At 45.5% G+C, this 23,795-nt stretch overlaps 1 protein-coding gene and 1 pseudogene across 2 annotated transcripts in view; both read left to right on the top strand.

The window, feature by feature from the left end:
* The first annotated feature begins 3,577 nt into the window (after positions 1-3,577).
* SCIMP (SLP adaptor and CSK interacting membrane protein) overlaps positions 3,578-23,795 on the top strand; it is a 41,691-nt gene continuing 21,473 nt past the window's right edge. Inside the window, exon 1 of one of the 2 annotated variants that reach the window (XM_014589052.2) lies at positions 3,578-3,769. In XM_014589052.2, the coding sequence (XP_014444538.2) occupies positions 3,749-3,769 (21 nt within the window). In that variant the 5' untranslated portion in view covers positions 3,578-3,748. Of the gene's footprint in view, positions 3,770-3,809; positions 4,094-23,795 lie in introns of those variants that run through there. The other variant, XM_027773195.1, reaches the window with a different exon arrangement.
* Positions 23,566-23,795, top strand: part of LOC102492006 (proteasome subunit alpha type-4-like) — a 3,403-nt pseudogene continuing 3,173 nt past the window's right edge.

The raw sequence follows: 23,795 nt of genomic DNA, 5'->3' as shown, positions 1-23,795 counted from the left end.
GTAAGGGGGGGGGGGGGGAGGTGGAGGAATGGAAGACAACTGTAGACACCAGAGATAGTGTGAGAAGAGGGTGGAAAAGAACAGAGGGTCAGAAATAGGGGTAAAAAAATAAATACTAGAAACTAGAAATGGAAAATTGTTGATAATAACATGCATGATTAAGCCACTATGCAGTATATTCTGGATGGGAAATCACATTTTGTATGCTATGACGATGCTTAGGGAATGAATGTAAATTAAGTTTAAAAAAAAAAAGAAAAGGTTCAGAAAAAAAACCTAAAATTGTTTTTCTTGAAATTAAAAAAAAAAAAGCATTAAAAATACCTATACAATGACTGCAGTAAGATATATAACCCCAGCTAGGTGCTACTTTATAGGATGTTCATTCTACTCACTGAGGCCTATGCCTAAAGTTGGACTTCTGTTCATAGAAATGTGTATATCAGCTGTGCTTGCTATGAAAATCAGCTGTGCTTGCTATGAAAATAATTAAATTAATTAAGATCTTTAGTGACTCAATAAAATGTGGGGGGAATAAAAGTATAGAAAGCAAACAGATACCAGAGACAGTGTGGGAGGAGAATGGGAGATGGCAGAGGGTAAGAGATACGGAATCAAGGATAGCGAAAAAAAAGCAAAACATACAGGAAACAAGAAATGGAAAATTATTTGTTGATGATAACATGTATGTTGATGTGCTTGATTGAGCCAATATACAGTGTACTCTGGATGGAAAATCTCATTTTGTATGCTGTAATCATGTACAGTGAATGAATGGAAATAAATAAATTTAAATTAAAAAAAACCTCTGCAACTATAAAAAAAAAAAAAACCTACACTAGATACACAAGGGAGCAAAACAAAGGATTCAAAGCACACCACTATAGAAAATCATTACAAAAGAAGGCAGCAAGAGAATAAAAAAGGGAAAATGGAAACACCACAGTCAGAAAACAATGAACAAAGTGGCAATGGTCAACCTTCCCTATCAATTATGAAACTAAAAGTAAATGGACTGGGGCCGGCAGGTGGCATGGTGGTCAGGGGCACTGGACTCTCACATGGCCAACAGGTCCCAGACCTGGCAGCTTACTCTCTCTCTCTCTTTCTCTCTCTGATTAAATTAAATAAAGTTAAATAAAATAATTCTTAAAAAAAAAAAAGGTAAATGGACTAAATCATCCAATAGAAGGACATAGAATAGCTGAATGGTTAAAAAAAAAAAACACTTTATGGTGTTCTATAAGGGCATTTAGAGGCTGAAAGTGCAGTGGAAAATACTGCACACTCATTGAGACATTAGTCACAATAGCCAAAATGTGGAATCAACCTTGATGTCCATCAAAAATGAATGGCTAGGGAACCAGCAGTTAGCGTAATGGCTATGTCGCTGGACTCCCATGTCGTCGACCGCTGTTCGAGTCCGGACTCGATGGCTTAAACTCACACCAGGCACGTGTGCATGCGTGCCCAAGATCCCGAGAGGAGAATGGAGGAGAAGGGATTGCGGCGTGACCATCCCCCCTGGGGGGTGATTTCTCGCTTTCTGTCTCTATGTATCTCTCTGTATCTCTCAGGCAAGCACACACATGCCCTATAGCGAAAAAAATAAATGAATGGCTAAAGAAATGTGATACACACACACACACACACACACACACACACACACAGAATATTTTACTGAATCTTAAAAAGTAAGGATGGGGGCCAGGAGGTGGCATGATGTCAAGATGACTGTATTTTACATAGCTAACTGTGCAGTTCCGGTCCCAGACCAGGCAGCTGGAAAATCACACCATGCACATGTTTATGTGTGCCCCAAATCCCAAGGGGGATGGTGTGGCCAATCTCCCCTGGGGAGAGACTTCTCACTTCACCTCTCCCTCTCTCTTTTTATCCTCCCTCTATCTCTCCAGTAAGTACACACACCCTGTAGCAAAAACAAACAAAAACAAACAAAATGGAGAATGGGCCCAGTCATGGTTGTAAGTTGTGCCGGTTGATGCTACTCCTCGGCAGGCTGAGGCCACACGGGATGCTCAAGTTTAATTCCCAGCCCACTCGGTGTGCTGGTGTGTGCCTGCCGTCCAGCTATTGGGAGGCCTAGGCAAGAAGATCGTGACATAGCAAGAGTCTGTTTAAAATAACACACACACAAGCACAACAAGGAGAGCTTATTATTGTGGCAACATGGATGAAACTGGAGGATATTCCACTACATGAAATAAGCCAGAGAAAGAAAGACAAATACTTATCATCCCTCGTCTATGTGAAATCTAAAACAGTGGAACTCAGAAACAGAAGAGCATAATGGTTACCAGGGCTTAGGGCCGCAGGAAATGGGAAGAGGCTGACCAAAGTGTGTAAGCTGTAAGATAAGTAGGTTCTGGGGCTCTATGTACAGCATGTTAGGTATGGTTAATAACGTACTATTTACTTGAAATTTGCTAAGATTTTCTTAAGTATTCTCATTACAAAACAAAACAAAAAAGGGAATTACTTAAGATGATGAATACTTACAAAAAAGTCTCTGGTGCCAGCAGATAGCATAGTGGTTATGTCACTGGACTCCCATCTAGTCAACCGTGGTTCGGGTGTAGTCCTGGACAGGGCGGCTTAAACTCACGCCAGGCATGTGTGCGTGCCCAAGATCCAGAGAGGAGGATAGAGGAGAAGGGATTGTGGCGTGGCCATGGGGTTGGGGGGTGATTTCTCGTTTTCCATCTCTCTCTGTCTTTCTGGCGAGCGCATGCACCCTGTAGCAAAAACCTCTAAAAAAAAAAAAGAAAGAAGAGCAGCCAAACTTTGAATGGGCTTAATAAGAAAGAGCACAGTTTTTACACAAGGACAGAATGGGCTCAGTGTTCTCTCCTTCACTGTGCACATTTGAGTGGTGTAACTGCTCTAATTTCAATGTTCTAACTAGTAAAATGGAGATGATCTTCGAGGTAAATGAAGATATAGTGAGATAGAGAATGTAAAACAGTGGACCAGCAGGTGGTGTGGAGGTTTAGGTGCTGAATCCCACATGGCTAACTAAAATGTTTGAGTCCAGGATGCAGTGCTTTGAAAATCATGCTGGGTGCATATGCATGCATGCCCAAGATTCCAAGATTTGTTTTTTAATTAAAGTTTTTGTTTTTGTTTTTGTTTTTAAGAATTACTTATTTAATTTTATTTATTTATTTTTTCATTTTTGTTACAGGATACATGTGCTTACCAGAGTGAGACAGAGGGAAGAGGAGAGAAAGAAAGTGAAAAAGCAAGCTGCCAGGTCCAAGACCCGAACCGTGGTCAGCTGTGTGGGGAGTCTAACACCTTAACCACCACAACACTTGCTGGCCTCTTCTGCCCCTTTTCTTAAGTTATATGTTGCTGTGTCCAGGAATGCTAAGGGCAGACACATCTGTGGGGACCCTGCCAAGTGTCCACCCTGAAGTCTGAGCCCTGCCCAGAAACCCCTCCCATAGCACGATGGTCCTCTGGTAGGCCTTATATGAGCAATAAGAGGCAGTAAGAAGATTCCACCTCCTGGAAAGCCTCGGGTAGTCAGCTTCCCTGAAAAAGGGACTGGTTGCCTGGTGACACGCTTGCATCTCTGTCCTGTGCCTGGCCAGAAAGGGGAAGTGTGGTTGGGTTGGTGCTCACTGTGCAGGGGTGGGTGAGGCCTGTGGGCGAGAAACGCCTCACCCCGGCTGTGCCTAAACCGAGGCAGTCAGGCAACTGCCGTCTCCTCAGCTGCTCACGTATGGATGGTCTTACAGCTCAGGTAAGCACCCTGGCTTTCCCAGGGACGACCTCCTATTTTCTCTGTGGAGTGTGTTCTGCCAGTGTTCACATCAGGGCATGTGTCCGTGTGAGTGACTGCCAGGGTGCTGGGTGGGACCTTGATACGATCACCCAATGGGGTTGGAGAATCACTGGCCTTGAAGAATCTGCCCTGCTGATCTCTGGCTGGGCAGCCTCAGGCATCACTTCACCTCTCTGAGCCTCTACTTGCTCATGTGTGTGTCCGCAGTGATGAAGTCTGCCTCTCAGGTTGAAATGAGATAATGACTGGGAGTGAGGCAGGTCTGACTCTCTGGACATGATGGTGAGTTCCGGTACTTTCTCTATGAAAGACCTCTCACGGTATTGTGCTATAGGTAGAGTGGGGTCGAGGCATTGACTGTGTGAACTTCAGGCTATAACTGGGAGCTCAGGGATGAAAGACCTGGAATGCCACCATTTTGGTATTTGTGTCACGGTGTCTCTGGCATTCAGGGATTTATGAGGTATCTTGCCCTCCGGAAGCCTCAGGATCAAGATGTGCTGGGCTGAAGTGAGGTTTCAATTGATCCATCTGCTCTTGCCCTCTGAAAGACTAATTCTAGGGGACACCTAGGTTCAGCTTTGTCATTTCCATTGCCTTATGCATTTGCTTGTCCCTAAAGCCACTCCCTTTCCCGGACCCTTTGCACATGTGTATCTCACAGAGGATGCTCAAAAGGCATCAAAAGTGGGCATTGGGTAGAGCGGGAGGGGACAGAAGCAGCCCATGATCTGGTGGTTAACGGAGCCAGATCTCACACAGCAATTGTGTGGTTCAAGTCCTAGACCTGGCAGCTTTAGGAACACAGTAGACGTGTATGTGTGTGTGCGTCCAAGATTCTCAAAGGAGGAAGGATGGAGAAGGGATTGTGCCATGACCACCCCATGACAGAGTACTTTCTCACCCTCTAACCCCTAGTGAGTGCATGTGCCTTCTGATAAATTTAAAAAAATAAATAAATAAAAACCTTGGGGGCCAGAAGGTGGTATAATGGTAAAAGTGCAACGTTCTTGGGGGGCTGACCCACATGGAAAGGTTCCTGGTTGACATCTGCAGATCTCTCTGAGTATTCTAGCATAGGTGTGACCATGATCCTGGACTGACTGAGGCTGAGGGTGAATCATGGAGTCAAAATCCCATTGGGAATGTCTGTCTGTGTGTTTATGTATCTCATGCAAGAGTGCTCCTAGAAGAAACAAATAAATCTTTAAAAATTGGGGACCAGCAGTTGGCGTAATGGCTATGTCATTGGACTCCCATGTAGTCAACTGCGGTTCGAGTCCCAGACCCAGTGGCTTAAACTCACACCGGGCGTGTGTGCATGCGTGCCCAAGATCCCGAGAAGAGAATGGAGGAGAAGGGATTGCGGCATGGCCATCCCCCCAGGGGGGGGGGGCGTGATCTCTCACTTTCTGTCTCTCTCTGTTTTTCTGGTAAGTTCATGTGCCCTATAGCAAAAATCCTCTTCCCCCCCCAAAAAAAAAATCTTTAAAAATTAAAAGAAGGACCAGCAGAAGGTATAATGGTTACATTGCTGGACTCCCATATAGTCAACCGCAGTTCGAGTCCCTGTCCTGGCGGCTTAAAACTCATGCTGGGCATGTGTGCGTGCATGCCCAAAATCCCAAGAGGAGAAGAGGAGAAGGGATTACAGTGTGGTCATCCCCCGTGGGGAGTGATTTCTCGCTTTCTGTCTCTTCTCCGACTCTTTGGAGAGCACACGTGCCCTGTAGCAAAAATCTCTCTAAAAAAGAAAAATTAAAAGAGCAGGAATTACTGAACCCAAAGGACACGAGACTTGGGAGTTTCTTTTTAATTGTTTAGGATCTTTTTTTCCCTTCTGAAAAATTTAAAACTACAGAGAAAAATAGGAAAAACACTGACTCCAAACTCCACCAACTGAGAACGACTACTGCAGAGTTCGCTGTGTTGCATTCTCTTCCTTGACTTCCTAAGTATAGATCATTTTGACATTTGCGTATGCTTCCTTTTTATGAAAACGTATTCAAAAAATAGAAATACAAATGACACCACTGTGACTGTGGTACAGGTGTACCCTCTCCCCCGCCAGCATTGCCACCAGAGAGCCGCTGGGTGACAGGATGTGACTGACTTCACATTCTTAGAACCAAACAAACAAGGAAGACGAGTAACAGCAAAAAGCAATTCGTATCCAAAGAAGGACTTCTGAAAAATGTAGGAATCCTGGAATAAACTCGCTGTCAAGTTAACAATCTCCAACTTTGGAGGCTCCTTTAAGGGCAAACGCCTCACACCGAACATCTCCAAAACGTAAGAAAACTAGCCTGTTTGTGGAGCAGGGGGCCAGACATTCTCTTATGATGTGGTACCAAAATTTGTTCATTTTTATGCTTAATAGAAAGGCTGGAGTGGGGGCAGGGGAGAAACCCACTCTCTTACCTACTAAAAATCCAAAGTTGTTTCTCATGGTTTCCTCCAGTCATCTCTAGCCACGTATTCAGGTACTGTCAAATGAAGATGTAACTATGGCATAGTACAATTTTGTCTTTTGCTTTTTTCATTTATTTATTTATTTATTTATTTATTTATTATTTGGAGAGGTTTTCGCTATAGGGCACGTGCGCTCGCCAGACAGACAGAGAGAGACACAGAGACAGAAAGCGAGAAATCACCCCCCAGGGGGGATGGTCACGCCGCAATCCCTTCTCCTTCATTCTCCTCTTGGGATCTTGGGCACACATGCACACACGCCCGGCGTGAGTTCTAAGCCACCGGATCCGGGCCGCGAACCGCAGTTGACTACGTGGGAGTCCAGCGACATAGCCATTACGCTAACTGCTGGTTCCCCTTTTTTCATTTTTTATGTTCTCCCAGTATTTTCTCCCAGTGTTTTCTCCTAATTATCATTCGATTGCCACATCCTATCCCATCAAGTGACCATGCTGCCATTTACTTCAATAATACGTAACATTTGCCTTCTGTCTATCTATGCTGAGGTGAACGGATTGACACATTTGCACGTTACTTCCTTCAGATTACTTCTTAGGCTGATTTTCTAGAAATGATATGAATTAATCAAATGATAAGACTATTTTTTAAACGTATTGCCATTTGCTCTCTTTTTTTAAAGAATTATTTATTTATTTATTTCCATTTGTTGTTTAGTTTTTTGTTGTTGTTTTTTGTTTTGTTTTGTTTTGTTTTTTTGATGAGAGAGAGAAAGGGAAAGTGAGAAAGCAAGCCACCAGGTCCGGGACTTGAACCATGGTTGGCCATGTGGGAATCCAGCGCCCTTATGCACCACACCACCTGCTGGCCCCGCCATTTGCTTTCATAAGAAAACCTTTTCAAATTCATGTATATTGCCACTGGCCAGGTGGGAGGATAAGTTTCCCCACCATTTTGCCAGAATAGGATTTATTATTTTTCACTTTTTGCCAGCAAACAGATGTTGTTTTATATCTATGTGGGCAGACATACCAGGCAAGCAATAAACTATGATGGGCGGGCAGTCACGTTCTGTAATGGAGTAAATCAGACTCTAGAGTAATCTGAGTGCTGTAATAGTGCGATAAGCAATCACGCTGAGGGAAGCACACACACGTGTGACTCAGCGCAGCCACTGGCCTGTCCAGTTTACCCTCTCTTCCTTTTTTAAAAGAATTATTTATTTAATTCCATTTGTTATTATTATGATTATTTTTTAACTTATCCAGACAGAGACAGAGAGAAAGAAGGGAAAAGCAAGAAAGCAAGTCCCCACATCTGGGTCGGCCATGTGGGAATCTAGCACCTTTATCCATCACACCACCTGCTGGCCCCATCTCTTTCTTAGTTTTCTAAGATTTATATTCAGAATCAACGTCTTTTCTTTTTTGTTTTAAGAGGATTTTGCCTTAGGACACGTGTGCTTGCCGGAGAGACAGAGACAGTGTAATGGAAAGTAAGAAATCACTCCCCAGGGGGGATGGCCATGCCGCAATCCCTTCTCCATTCTCCTTCTGGGATCTTGGACACGCACACACGTGTCTGGTATGATTTTCAAGCTACCAGGTCCAGGACTTGAACTGCAGCAGTCGGCCACAGGGGAGTCCACCAATGAAACCACTTCACCATCTGCTGGCCCCTCAATGTCTTCTTCTTCTTTTCTTTTCTTTTTTTTTTTTTTAAGAGAGATTTTTGCTACAGGGGACGTGTGTTTGCTGGAGAGACAGAGTCAGAAAATGGGAAATCACCCCGTAGAAGGGATGCCCATGCTGCAATCCCTTCTTCTCCATTCTCCTCTCAAGATTTTGGGCACTCATGCACACACATCCAGTGTGAGTTTTAAGCTGCCGGTTCCGGAACTCAAACTGCCGTCGACTACGTGGGAGTCCAGTGATGTAACCATTACACCATCTGCTGGTCCCATCAATGTAATTTTTAAAAAAAGTTTATTTATATATTTCTACTATGAGCCAGAGAAGCAGAGAAACAGAGATAGCCTGGCCAGTGGTGGAGGATGGGGGTGTGACAAGCATCGGGCCAAAGACATTGCAGTGGTCCAGGAACCAATGATGAGGACTTGGACTAAATCAGGGAGGAGAGGAATGGATCTGCTAGCTAATGTGGAGGAGAAATCTATAGGCCCAGTGGCTGAAGGAGGCTAGATGGCGCAATAGGAGACAGAGGAAAGAGGCCTCTTCACAGGAATGGGAGGATAGAGAGGGAGAAAATGCTAGACTCCTTTAATTATCCTGCCGTGCTCTCCCCATCCCCACTTGTATCCACCTGAGCCCTTCCTGGTCCCGACATTGGTGAAAAGATCAACTGGGAACATGGCCTCACTGAGCATGAGAAGTGACAGTCTGGAAAGCAGAGTCAGGGCAAGGACTGCTCATGCTGACAAGCCTAAATCCTATCTGCAGGCTCTCAGATCTTGGGATCTAGGCTGAGATGAGCTCAAACCCTCATTCCAACTCTGTTGACATGCAAAGCCTTTCTCAGTACTTCTGTGGCTTTCTGAAGAGGCCACCTCATTTCCTATGGTCAGCACTAGCTCAGAGTCGCAGTGATTAAGAATGTCCATACTATGCTGATTCAGGAATGAAGCTCAGTGCCTTTCTTGGTATCCCATACCACCAAAAAGTATCTGTGCTAACAGATGCAGTAGACGTTACTGCAGATTGGGCAGGCGGCGTGGAAGGGCTTATAATGCAGCGATGGAAACAACTACAGACTCGACATAAGATAGCCCTGTGTATAAAATGCCTATCCCCGAGCACTTTCCACCAATTTCTTCTCCAACTGTGCTCTCCTGCTGGCTCCCTTTCCTCTCCTCTGCCCATCTCTTCTCATTACCTTTTCTCCCCCAGAACTGCAAAACTTTCCCTCTATGACCCAAAGGAACTCAACACTCCCCAGTTCTTACCAACTAACCTCACTCCTGGCACAGCCAGCTCTTCAGACCTGGAGGTGCTCTGCAGGTTATAGGGACGGCAGCACCCGTCTTAGAAGGCACTTGCAATTGTGGAACTTTATTGATTTGCTCTTAATAATGTCCTGTGCTTGGTGACCCTCAGAGTTTCTTTGCATACATCATCTCTTGAAAGCCTTCAGAAGCCGGTGAGGAAGCACATGAGGGATTAGGATCTTGTTCTGGGTACGAAGGCTGGTGTCCAGCTCAGTGGAAATCAGTTCCCTTGCTGCTCAGCGCAGGGTCCTTTACATTGAGCTGCCATGTTCTCCTCCAACACCAACTACTAGCTGCCGTCCTTTGGCTGAAGACAGTCACTAACTCTAGAATATATGAGGAGAAAGGACCCAGAAAGTCTTCGAGTCATCTTGCTGCCCAATGCCCGATTTTCATCTACAGCAAATGTTCACTCAGGTGTCTTTCGAAATTGTCTTCAATGATGGAGAGCTAGGTATTTCAAAAAGCAGCTTTTTTTTTTTTTTTAAGTTTCTTTCTTTCTTTCTTCCATGAAAGAGAGGGGCAGAGAAAAATAGAGACAGGCACCCCCAAAACAGTCTTCACAACATAATCCTACCCCCAGATTCAGCTAGCCCGGATGACGGGCACATACATGCATGTCCGGCCAGCATGTACAGACCTTGGGACGCAAACCTGGTGCTTTCCTGTGTGGCTTCAGCATCTCAAAATACTTGGGTTACTGCTGTGCCACTATTTCTATAGCCTTCCTCTATTTTTTTTTTTTTTGTAAAATACAATCAACAGTAATAAAATGCTCAGGTCTTAAATATGTCTAATATATTTAACAACTGTACCCACTGCCCAAAACTAGACAGAAACTATTCCCATCACTCCAGGAACTTTGCTTGTGCCCTTTTCCCATCATACCCTTCCCTCCTCCATTGTAACCACTGCCCTGTTTGCCTTTTCCAGAGTAGTTCAGACTGATCTTGAACTTCATGTAAATAGACTCCAATAGGTTGTACTCTTTTGTATCTGGATTCTTTCACATAATATAGCATTTTTCAGGGTTCATTTATGTTGCGTCCATTTGATTTTTTTTTTTTTTGTAGTTTTTGCTATGGGGTGCACATGCTCATCAGAGAGAAAGAGAGTGAGAAATCACCCCTTAGGAAGGACGGCCACACCACAATCCTCTCTCTTCTACTCTCCTCTTAGGATTCTGGACACACATGCACACACGTCCAGCGTGACTTTCAAGCTGCCAGGCCCAGCCTTCAACTGCACAGCAGACCATATGGGAACCAGCCGTCTTAACTCCACACTGCCTTTTGGCCCAGGAACTTTTTGACAAGTGACTGAGTAGCATTTTGTTTCATAAATGTGTCTGAGTTCTGTTTTTATGCACTTTTACGTATTTGAGCTGACACAATTTCCAGGAGCAGATCCTAAGAATACAAATGTGAGCAGGGCAAAAAAGGAACTTCTTTTTTGTTAATTTGCCAGAGTGCATGTATGCTTGCCAGAGAGACAGAGAGAGAGGGAGACAGAGAGACAGAAAGAGAAGAAAAGGTAGAAAGCACCCCCCATGGGCTATGGCTACACCGCAGCACCTTCTCCTCCATTTCTCCACCATGGCAGGCTATTGGGCATGCATGCACAAGCCACTGGGGCCAGGACTCAAACTGCACAGTCAGCTATGTGGGATCTGGCTCCCTTAACCACCAGAATATAGGACTGGCCAAAGGGGAAACTTTTTAAAGTGGGGGAGACATTAAAAAAAATAAAGCTGAAATTAATTTTAGTTTGTTTTGGTTTGGTTTTCCTATAGGGTGTGTGTGCTCACTGGAGAGAGACAGAGACACAGAGAGAGAGAGAAATAATAAGAAATCACCCCCCCCCAGGGGGGATGGCCATGCCCCAATCCCTTCTTGCCCATTCTCTCAAGATTTGGGGCACTCATGCACATGTATCCAGCATGTTTTCAGGCTGCTGGAACCAGGACTTGAACCCCTCAGTTGGCCATGTGGGATCTGACGCCTTAACCACTATGCCACCTGCTGGCCACTGAATTAAGTTTTTTTTTTTTTTTTAATTTTTGCTATAGGGTGCATGCATTCCCTGGAGAGACAGAAAGCAGGAAATCACCCCTTCTCCCCTCCCGGGGGATGGCCATGCTGCAATCCCTTCTTTTCCATTCTCCTCTCAGGATTTCGGGCACACATGCACATGTGCCCAGTGTGTTTTAAGCTGCCACGTCCGAGACTTGAACCACGGTCAATATGTGGGAGTCCAGCGATGTAATCATTATGCCATCTCTGCTAGTCCCCTGAAGTTAATCTTATAATATATTATTACATAACCCAATATATTTTAAATATTATAATTTATTATTATTATTATTTAACTATATTTATTTATTTATTTAAATTTGACCGGAGAGGGAGAGAGTGAGAGAAGGAAAGTGAGAAAGTCTTGCCACGTCTGGGACTTGAACCATGGTTGGCCACCTGGGAGTCCAGTGCCCTTAACCACCATGCCACCTGCCAACTCCAAATATTGTAACTTCAACATGTAATGAATACAAACACTGATTGATCAATCACCAGAGGGAGAGAAAGCACCCCCAGTGGGGCATGGTCACGGCACAATCCTTTTTCCTTCATTTCTCTGTCCCGTCAGGATGTGGGGCATGCATGAATGCATACCCTGGTGTGTTTGTTTTTCAAGCCTCCAGGGCTAGGATTTGCACTGCGATTGGTTATGTGGGATCTGGCTCCCTAAGTATAGTGCTTAACCACTACAGTATGGGGCCTGTTGTAAACATTTATTAATCACATCTTTTATATGTTAAATCTTTGAAATCTGGTATACTATTTTTATCTTTTTTTTTTTTTATGTCAGAATTCTCTCACCTCAGCAATTTCTTTAATGAGACAGGCAGGACTATAGGTGCATACTACCACAGCTGTCTTTTAGGGTGGGCTGGGAATTGAACCTGGGCCTCCCATGTTGCCTCAGCCTGCCAAGCAGCAGTATTGAAGTTTCCACCAGACACACTGCAAGTGCTTAATAGCCTCTTGTGGGCTGCTGCGTGGACAATGCCAGGCTCCGGTAAGAGGATCTGTGCCCAAGGCCACAAAGCCCTTAGTGCCAGAGAACTAGGTGGTACGTTCCAATACAGCGCTCACCGCTCACCGTCCTCCTGCTGAGCTCTCTCCAGGGCTGCCATTTCCCTGAAAGATTTTTTAAAGGTCTCTTCCAACTCCAACTTTCTGAAACTAGTTCCTCCCCACATTCTAGTGACACCTTTGGTATGTGTGCCTATTTTAGATCATTTCTTTTCCACGTGAAAAACTGAAGTTTTTCAGCATACAGGGCATGACTAGTAGTAGATTGTGAAATATATCTGAGACGTACCACCAGGACTTTTGTCATGAAATGGAAGAAATTAGAGTAGGTTAGAAAATATTAGATTACATTGTACACAGTGAAGACATCTCTGGGCCAGCCGGTGAAGAAAGAGTTAAGGACAGCTGGATCCCGGGACCAGCAGATGGCATAACAGTTACATTGCTGGACTCCCCCATGGCCGACCGCAGTTGGAATCCCAGACCCGGAGGCTTGAAACTCACACCAGACTTGTGTGTGTGCGTGCCCAAAATCCTGAGAGGAGAATGGAGGAGAATCAACCACAGTGTCACCATCCCCCCAGGGGGTGATTTTTTGCTTTCAGTCTCTCTACCTCTCTTTGTCTCTCTGGTGAGTACATGTGCCCTATAGCAAAAATCTCTCTTAAAAAAAAAAGACAGTTGGATCCCATATGGCCTTCTAATGGTTCAAGTCCTGGACTCAGCAGTGTGAAAAACATGCTGGGCGTGTGCGCAAAATCTCAAGAGAATGGAGCAGACATTGTGGCATGGCCATCTCCCAGGTGGTGATTTCCCACTTTCCCTCTCTCTCTCTCTCTCTCTCTCTCTGTCTCTCTCTGGCAAGCACACATGACCTATAGAAGACTAAAAAAGTAAAAAAGAAAATGGCATTTATGAAACTTGCTTCATTTATGTGACTATGTATGTACCTGGAAACTATTTCTTACTGAGATTTTTGCCTTTAAAAAAAAAAAGAAGATAAAGGAGATAAAGAAGAAGATAAAAGAAGAAGATAAAGAAGATAAAGGAGATAAATAAACCCACAGTCTCAGGGATTTCCAGGGAAGGATAGTGTAATTCTGTCACTGACTCCCCAGAAATGCCTTTTGGAGAAGTGAGTTGAGACTGGGCTGGCGACTTGGGTTAGCTGCTCACCTGTCTCCCTGCCCTTCCCTGTGGAATGTCTTGCTCAATCCTTTCCCCTGAAACCACTCAGAATTGTAACAGGCCCAGTGATGTTCGCTTGAAAATGTCCCAGACCACTTGAGAATGGGGAGTAACAAAAGGGAAGTTGGAATACCCCCGTAGGCCCTGCCCTCTTGCCTAACACTTGCATGACTTCTGCTTCCCAGCTAATCCCTTGACCCAAGGGCCCGTGGCAGATGGAGGGCAGGGAGCTCATCCTTGGTCAAGTGTCAGGTCAGGCGGCTGCACGTGCAGGAATCTCAAACCCTGAATCCAGCCTGTGTAGCGCCCTGCACTGTTAGAGGGACGTTTGCTTAGAGCAGAGAACACAGCTGGAGCGTCTTTCCTTCACTCACATATTCACAGGCAGGACAGAGCCTCCACTGTCAGGTGATGCTCTAGATGCTAGGGACACAGTAGTATGGAGAGAGGCAAGGAGCCAGCAGGTGGCATAGTGGTTTAGGCGCTGGGCTCCCATGTGGTCAACGGTGGTTCGAGTACTGGACCCTGTGGCTTGAAACACACCAGGCACGGATGTGTTTTGTGTGTGTGTGTGTGTCCAAAATCCAGAGAGAATGGAGGAGAAGAGATTGCAGCATGGCCATCTGCACCCCCTCCCCCTGGGGGTGTGATTTCTCACTTTCTGACTCTCTGAGTGTGTCTCTCTCTCCAGGGAGTGCACATGCCCTATAGCCAAAATCTCTAAAAAAAAAAAAAAAGAAAGAAAAGAAAAGAAAGAGAGAGAGAGAGAGACAAGGCCCTCACCCTCATGGAACTGATGCACTATTGTGGGAGACATGGACAAATACACCAAGAGACAGTCATCACTATAAGAGGCTCAACTGGAGGAAAAAGGTCTTTCACATATTGATCATAACATAGTTCAGGTAGCTGAGGCGCCTTCCTCAGGAGGGAGCAGCTGAGAAGGAAGGAAGGTCCTAGAAGGAAGGCATCACCGAATTCCACAGTGGGAATGGGCATGGGAGGCGGGCTGAGAGGAGGTTTGTCTGTACCCCTGGGCCACTTTCCTCAGGCCGTGCCTGCCTCCTGACCCTCCCACCCAGCCTCCAGGCCACGACTGCCCCTACTTCAGAGAAAATGGAAGCTTTGGGGTGTGAGTCCTCGACTTCCTGCCTCTGGTCCAGGCAGCCACACTCTCCTTTCTCCATCTTTGTTTTCAGTGAAAGCTGTCCTCAGCTGGGCCTGAAGGCATCTCCTCCACTCTTCAGCCCTTTATCCGTCTCTGGCTTCTGTCCCTGCATTTCAGGTTTGTCCTCCCTCCTGGCATGTTCACAGTTTATAAACACACTGCAGTCTTCCATGCCGTAAACAAGCAACTGTTGCTCAGCTTCAGTTCCCCCCCTTCTTCACATTCAGGCCTCTCTAGCTTTCTGGGATACCTTTCCTGTTACTGTCCTATTTCTCCGGTTGTTCCTTCTCTCCCTCCTTGTAAGTTCTCCCTCTGCCTTCCATTGCGATGTGTGGATTCCCCAGGATTCCACCTGTCTGGTCTTCTTGGAGGGGCGAGGTCAGTCTCTCCCAAGGGCAGGATGACTGTAGAGAACGTAGGGGCAAGAGTGCAGAAGCACTGAGTCCTGAACAAGGAGCAGCCTCACCGTAGGGAGTGGGCCCCGAGCGGGGAGTCCCCACGACAGGGTCTTCCTGGGTCTCCCCTGTCCCCAGAACTTCATTGCTACATCCCCATCACATTCAGGTTTAACTATACTCCAAGGACTTTGGGAAAAGATTCTAGGATGTCCCTGCTCCTGTTGGTGCCCTGTGGAAGGAAAGCTGGGGAGTCGATGAATCAGTTTCTCTTCCTCAATGTCTAGCACACCCAGGCAAGTGAGTTTAAATGAAGTGAGGAGAGGAAGAAGCATGGAGCCTTGCTCCCGAGAACTATGACTCAGTGGCAGTGGGATTTCAGGTACTGTGACAAGTGGCCAGGTCAGGTATTTGGGCTCGAGGAGTTTTCTTTTTAATTTCTTTCTCTTCTTCCAATTTGCTAGAGGGTGCATGCACTTGCTGGAGAGAGAGAACGTGAGAAAGCACCTCACAGGGGAGTGGTCATGCCATAATCCTCCTCCTCCCTCTCTCCCTCCTTTCGGGATTTTGGATACCTCACACAAGCATGTTTGTCAAGCCATTGGATCCGGGACTGTGCAGTGGGCCACATGGACCCAGCATCACTCAAGCAACACTTTGCCACTACACCCCTGAGTCAGCTCCTGTTGGGTTTCCGTTAGTTTTTTCAAAGTTCTTCAAATGATTCTAATAAGAGGCCAAGGTTGAGACCCACTGACCTACAAATCATTCCTTCACCTCATGATTACCTTCCAAGGGAGGGTTTATTATAACTTCCATTTTACAGATAAGGAAATAGAACTCAAGGGGATTTTAAAAACTTGCTCAAGACCACACTTTTTTTTTTTTTTGTAACAAGAGATTTTTGCTATAGGGCACGTGTGCTCACTGGAGAGACAGAAAGAGATAGAGAGACAGAAAGCAAAAAATCACCCCCTAGGGGGATGGCTATGCCACAATCCCTTCTCTTCCATTCTCCTCTCGGGATCTTGGGCATGCACACACACATGCCTGGTGTGAGGTTTAGGCCACCGGCCACCAAGTCTGGGACTCAAACCTCAGTCAACTACGTGGGAGTCCAGTGACGTAACCATTACATCATCTGCTGGTCCCACAGCCAATAATGATTAACCTGAGATTCCAGCTCAATCCAGCCAGACACCGAAGTCTGTGCTTTCTTTACTCAGCCACGCAGACACCGAACGGATAGATTCCTTCCTCTCATTGCAGTACTGAAAGCAGAACTGTGGTTTAAAGACTTCCAGTATTGGCAAACCCTCCACCTTTAGCTGTGACTTCTTCCACATAATGAGAACCTCATTATGAAAACCGATTTCAGAAAACTAACACGCACTGTGTGTGACTTGCCACGAGTTCTAACCACTCCACATGCCCCAGCTCAGTCTTCACAGCGCTATTGTGTAGATGATCATTATTGGGTCATTGGAAAAGTCAGGATGGATTGTTCTAGACTTTTCTATACAAAAATATGTCATGACTTTTCTGACAACCCAAGATTATTGTACCATTTACAAACAAGGAAACAGAGGCTTAAACAAGCTCAAAAACTTGTGCAAGGCTGCAGAGCTAGTAAGTGGAAAAATCAGAAACAAAACCCAGGTCTGTCCAACTCCAGGGCCTTAACTTATGGACCACCAAGCCTGGGCTTCTCAAACCTGGGGAATGTATTCAAATGCACTTTAATGAACTCTCCCTTGGAAGGTTATAACGAGGGTGAAACAATGTTTGCACATCACTGGTTCTCCACCTTGGCCTCATATTAGAATCATGGGAAGAGCTTTGAAAAAACTAACAGAACCCCATGGGGCTCAGTGGCAGACTGCGAAGTGTTGCTCAAGTGACACTGGATTCATACGGAAGACCATGGGTTGGGTTCCTCAGTCAACTTGTAGGAGCTGGGCACGCATGTCCACGATTCTAGATGGCTGAGAGAGCTGGGAAGGGGTGAGATCATTGGTGTGAGACCTTGCTGAGGGTCCTGTCTCTCTCTCACACATCAAATAAATAAACTTTATTTAAAAAAAAAAAAAAGGAAGAAAAAGGAAGCAGGCCAGCAGGTGGTTGTGATGATTTAGGCACTGGACTCCCATATAGCCGACTGCAATTTGAGTCCCAGACCTAGTGGCTTGCTTTCTCACTTTGCCTCCCCACCTCTGTCTCTGTCTCTGTCTATCTCTGGTGAGCATGCATGCCCTCTAGTAATCTTAAAAGAAAAATAATAAATAAAATAAAATAAATAGCTTTAAAAAATAAAGAAGCAAAACAATGACCAAGTCCACCCTAGGTTAATTAAATCAGAATTTCTGATGTAGTGCACATATCAGCAGTTTCTTTCTTTCATCATTAGTATATTAAATTGGCAAATAACTATTGTATATATTTATGAGATATAATGTGACATATAGATACATCATGCATTTGATGTGTATTGACCAAATCAGGGTAACTATCCATCCTACCATCCATCCTACCATCTCAAACATTTTTAATTTTTTTGTGCTGGGAATATTCAAACTCCACTCTTCTGTTCTTTTTTTTTTTTTTTTTTCTGAGAGGTTTTGTTTTTTGTTTTGTTTTTTGTTTTTCTGTTTTTGCTTTTTGCTATAGCATTCATGCATTCGCCAGAAAGACAGAAAAAGACAGAAAGATAGAGAACAAGCTCTACAGGGAGGGTGGCCATGCCACAATCCCTTCTCCTCCATTCTTTTCTCAGGATTTTGGGCACGCCTGTACATGTGCCCGGTGTGAATTTTAAGCAGCAGAGTCTGGGACTTGAACTGTGGTCAACTACAAGGGAGTCCAGCGATATAACCATTACATCATCTGCTGGTCCCAGCTGTTTTGAAATATATGATCATTGTTACATATGGTTGCTCTAGAGTGCAGTGTTACTGAACTCTAGAACTTATTCATCTGATCTAGTGGTAATTTTATATCCTTTAACCAAACTCTTTCCACCCCTCTCCCTCTTTTCCCCTTCTATTTCTAGTAGCCAGTATTCTGTTCTGTAGTCCAGGAGAATAACTTTAAAATTTTTTCTTCAGGCCAGTAGGTGGTGTGGAGGTTATGGTGGCTGTATCCCACATGGTCAACTATGCAATTTAAATCTCAGAGCTAGAGGCTTGAAAATCACACTAGGTGCGTGTATGTACCATGCACATGCCCAAAAATCCCAAGAGGAGGATGGAGATGGGATTGTAGCAACATGGCCATGCCCCCCAGGGCGGGGGGATATGATTTCTCTCTCTCCCTCTCCAATGAGCATACATGCCCTATCGCACAACTAAGTTTATTTTTCTTCTTTATTTATGATAGTTGGAGAGAGAGAGAGGAGCACCCTCACAGAGTCTGATCTCTCCACGATCCCCTCTCCCCATTCTCCCAGCCTGTTGGATCTTGAGCACCTGAACGTGCCTAGTATGTTTTGGGCTGACCAGGCCAGGGATGTGAACCACAATCTCCATGTGGAATTAGGCTTCTCTTGATCAGCTTCTCACTACTGCTGCACCACAAAGGTGACCGAAGAGCAACTTTTTAAGTTTCCATATATGACTAAAAACATGCTGTCATTCTTCTATATTTGGCTTATTTCACTTAACTTAATGTCCTTCAGACTCGTTCATGCTGCTGTGAATGACAGGATTTCATCCTCTCTTATGGCTGAATAGTATTCCATCATGTATATAGCCACAATTTCTTTATGAAGCCATCTGTTGATGGACACTTAGCTTGATCCCATAACTTGGCTATTGTAAATAGTGCTGCAATAAATATGGGAGTGCAGATATTTCTTTGACATACTGATTTCCTTTCCTTTGGATCTATAGCCAGTAGTAGAATTGCTACATTATATGGCAGTTCTGTCCTTAGTTTTTCAAGGAATTTCCATGCTATTTTCCGTAGTGGTTGTATTAATTTACACTCCCACCAGCAACATATTCCCCTTCCTCCACATTCTCACCAGCAGTTTTTAAGTTTTTACGTTTCCCTATTTTTTCCAAGAGCAAGAGATAGAGAGAATCCCCAAGAGGGTCCCTACACCATGATCCACCACTGAGCCACAGGCACACACAAGCCCAGTGTACTCTGGAGTTGGGGGGACAGCCCCACTTTTTTTTTTTTTTTAGAGAGAGAGATTTTTGCCATAGGACGTGTGTGCTCACTGGAGAGACTCACAGAGAGAGACAGAAAGCAAGAAATCACTCCCCAGTGGGGATAGCCACACTGCAATCCCTTCTCCTCTCAGGATTTTGGGCATACACACACACATGCCTGGCATGAGTTTCAAGCTGCCAGGTCCAGGATTCAAACTGCAGTCACGTCCAGCAATGTGGGAGTCCAGTCATGCAACCATTACGCCATCTGCTGGTCCCATGAGATCTGTACTTTTGATGTCTTTTTCATAAGATTTTTGCCTAGACTGAAGTGTTTCCCCCATATTTCTTCTAGGAATCTCATAGTTTGGGGTCTTAATCTTTTGAGTTGCTTTTGTATGCAGTGAGAGTCTACTTTTATTCTCTTGCATGTAGATGTCCAGTTTTCCCAGCACTATTTATTGAATAGACTGTCCTTTCCCCATTGTATTTCAGTAGTTTTCAAAGCTCCCCAGGAAATTCCACTGTGCAGACAGAGGTAGGAACTTCTGCTATTCCTCAAGTTCTTGAACCAGGAACTGAGGAGAGTCAGAGGAGATGTGGCAATAGAAGAAGACCAGGGAGGCAACACCACTTTTTTTTTTTTTTTTGATTGATTTTTGCTATAGGACACGTGAACTCGCCAGAAAGACAGAAACAGAGAGACAGAAGTAAGAAATCACCCCCAGGTGGGATGGCCACGCCATAATCCCTCCTCCTTCATTCTCCTCTCAGGATCTTGGGCATGCATGCACACGTGCCCGACGTGAGTTTAAGCCACTGGGTCCGGGACTCGAACTGCAGTCAGCCACATGGGAGTCCAGCAACATAGCCATTACACCATGTGCTGGTCCCAACACTATTGTTTTTGAAGAGAGAGAAAGGGGCCATTAGCTGAGGCATGTGAGTGGCTCTAGAAGGGACAAGGCCCTGCCGACACTTTGATTTTAGCCCAATGACAGTTGAACTTCTCACCTCCTTCACTGTAAAATAACAAATTTGAGTGTGTGTGTGTTTAAAAGTTTATCTGTTTCTCTCTTCTATGGGAGAGAAAGACTGAAGGAAAGAGAGGAGGGTACCCCACAAAGGGTCCTCATGCCATGATCCACCCCCAGGTTCAGCCATCCCAGATCATAGGCACAGACACAACTGATATGTACAGGGAGGTCTCCAGCACAATCCCAGAACCTTCCCACGTGGGCCAACCATGCACTGCATTGTGCTGGCACTGCTCCACCACCTGTCCCCAGATGCCATGAAGTGTGTGGCATGTTATTAGAGTAGCCCTTGGAAGGAATACACAGCTCAATTCTGGACTACTACTACCTGGGCTCTCCTTTGTTTCCGAGGGTAACAGCCTTCTCCAATGACATTTCATTCAACTTTCAAATTTTTAAGTTACATTTTTTTAAAAAGTTCATTCATTCTTCCACGAACAAGAGAAAGAGAGTGAGAGACCACACCCAACAGGGTCTTATTGTTTTGTTTTGTTTTAAGAGAGATTTTTGCTGTAGGGTACATGAGCTCACCAGAGAGACAGAGAGAGACAAAGAGACAGAACCGCAAGAAATCACCCCCTCAGGGGGCGTGGTCACGCTACAATTCCTTTTCTTCCATTCTCCTTTCAGGATTTTGGGCACGAATGCAAATGTGCCCAGCATGAGTTTTAAACCACTGGGTACAGGACTTGAAACGAGGTCAACTATGTGGAAGTCCAGTGACATAACCATTATGCCATCTGCTGGTCCCCCCAACAGGGTCTTGATGTTGCAATCTACCCCCAGCATCAACCCGCCCCAGGTCATGGGCATGCATTGTCTAATGTGTTCATGGAGGCCTCTATATGCAAACCCTGAACTTTCCCACATGGGTCAACCGTGCAGAGTGCTGTGTTAATGCTGTGCCACTGTCCAGCCCCCAGATTTTAAATCTTATTCATGCTAACTTCTTAACTCGTATTTTTTAATTGCCAGAGGGTGCATTTCCTCACCAGAGAGAGAGAGACAGACAGAGGAAGAGAAAGCCACTTCCGATGGGGCATGGTAGTGTTGTAATCCTTTTCCTCTAATTTCTCCATTCAGTCAGCAGTTGGGACACACACACATATGTGCCCAGCATGTTTTTCAGGCTGCTGGCCTGGCAGGAATTGGAATTGTGGCTGGCTATATGAGATCTGGCTCCCAATTTAGTCCTTAACCACTGTACTACAGAGCCAGCCCTATATCTTTTCTTTCTTTTTGAGAGGTTTTTGCGATAGGGCGGGCGCACTCGCCAGAAAGAGAGAGACAGAGAAACAGAAGGTGAGAAATCAACCCCCAGGGGGGATGGCCACGCCGCAATCCCTTCTCCTCCATTCTCCTCTCGGGATCTTGGGCACACACACACACGCGGCCGGCGTGAGTTTAAGCCACAGGTCCGGGACTTGAACGACAGTTGACTACATGGGAGTCCAGCAACATAGCCATTACGCCAACTGCTGGTCCCAGCCCTATATTCATTTTGCAACTTCAATCTTTTATTTCATTCAAAATTCTCCCCTTTGCCTTAATGAGGAGACTAGGAGAGGCAGAGATTGCTCAGTGCTTTCGATATCCCTTCCCTGCACTTACTTCCCTGTGGTTGGATTGCGGAGGAGCAAGGGGGGCAATTTTCCACAGAAGTCTCCCAAGAGTGGGCCATGATTACTGATCAAGATGGGGGAAGGGCAACTCCCAACCATCCTACCAAAGAGGGACTTAACCCCAGGCTCTTGGGAGGTCTCTTGCAGTCCCCTGAGAAGAGATGTGACTGCTTCTTTGGGCTGATCCTTAACATTCTCTCATGCAAACACTTCTTTGTGCTGTGCCTTAGTAGCTCTCAGCAGTCTTGCACCCCTCAGTTTTACCTACCCTCTGTGGCCCCAACGTCAAGCCAGTTTGCAGGCTGTCATCCCTTCCCAGGGCCTGAATTTGATCACGCAACCACTGCATGCTCCCAACTCCCTACCACCTCTCCCCAAAGCTCTTCTTCCTTCTCTGCAGGCACCTTTGCCATTAGATGAGCCTCGATGGCCTAGAGGACATCTACCTGGGAATGGGATGTGGTTCTCTGAGGCCCCTCTCTTACCTACACTCTCTCAAAAGACGATTTCTCTGTTCTGTTAAAAATGTGTCTCTGGGGCTGGCCCTGTAGCTTACTGGTTAAGGGAATCAGATCCTACGTGGCCAATCACAGCTCAAATCTCAGGTCCAGCAGCTTGAAAAACACACCAGGCACATGTGTAAGCATGCCCCCAAATCCCTATAGGATGGAGAAATACAGAAGAAAGAATTAGTGTGTCACACCCTACAGGGGGTGCCTTCTCCATTATCTCTCTCTGTTTGTCTTTCTGCCTCTCTCTGGCAAACAGAAGCACCTTCTAGCAATTGGAAAAAAAAAAAAAAAGAAGAAGAAGAGGCATCTCTTAGCAGTCCATGGAGAAGTGGGTACCATAAAGTTATTTCTCTTGTCTTAGCATGTGAGGAACTTGGAACTTCAAGCTTGTATTCTCACCTATGGGCCTTGATCATTCGTTCTGTGGGATCTCCTCCGGCCCCTCACACTACCATGTCACTGCTACAGCAATGCTCCTTCCTTTTTTTACTGTTTTTGCCTTAGGGCACATGTACTCGCCGCCGGGGGTAGAGAGAGAGAGACAGAGACAGTGAGAGGGAAAGTGAGAACTCACCCTTCGGGGGGATGACCATGCTGCAGTCCCTTCTCCACATGTGCCTGGCATAGTTTTCAAGCCACTAGGTCCAGGAATAAAGCAGCGGTCAGCCATGTGGGAGTCCAGCTACATAAACGCTAAGGCATCTGCTGGCCCCAGCAATGCTCCCTGTAAAGTGAGACATCACGAACCTGGAGGTGGTGACACCGCAGTAACACAGTTGGATTCACATGGAAAGGTCCTAGGTTCCCTTCTGGGGACCTTTCCAAGCACTTGAGGTGTGTGCATGTCCATGATTCTGGCCAGCTAAGACTGAGAGTGGATCACATCACAAAGACCCCAGTGGGGGTCTCTCCCCTTCTCTCTTCCTCATGGAATAAATAAACTTGTAAAGAAGAGGGAACCAAAAAAAAAAAAAAAAAAAAAAAAGGCATCCCATTTGGTCTTTCCTTGATGACTCAGTGGCATCTTTACCAAACTCAACAGAGGGAAGTCCCTATGACACAGAGAAAGCATTCCAGCCCTCCTTCCTCCCTGGGTGACCTTGGGCAGGTCGTTTCATCGCAGCCCTGGTTCCTGATCTGTAGGACAACGTGATGACTGAGATGAAATGGACAAGAGATGGGAAAGCACTTGGTAGGCGACTTGGTGCACTGAACATGCTCAAAACATGATGGCAAATCAAATCTATTTCAGTTTGTCAGAACAAACTGGAAAAACAAACAAACAAACAAACTGAGTAACTCTGAGTTACTCTGAGCTCTGAGTAACTCTAAATAGTGACCCATAGTTTCACTTTCTGGCAACATCATTATTCCTCTTTCCC

This window comes from Tupaia chinensis, unplaced genomic scaffold (assembly GCF_000334495.1).
Source record: "Tupaia chinensis unplaced genomic scaffold, TupChi_1.0 Scaffold000330_1, whole genome shotgun sequence".
Taxonomy (NCBI): domain Eukaryota; kingdom Metazoa; phylum Chordata; class Mammalia; order Scandentia; family Tupaiidae; genus Tupaia; species Tupaia belangeri.
The sequence above is the reverse complement of the archived record's forward strand: the minus strand, read 5'-3'. Positions and strand labels throughout refer to the sequence as shown.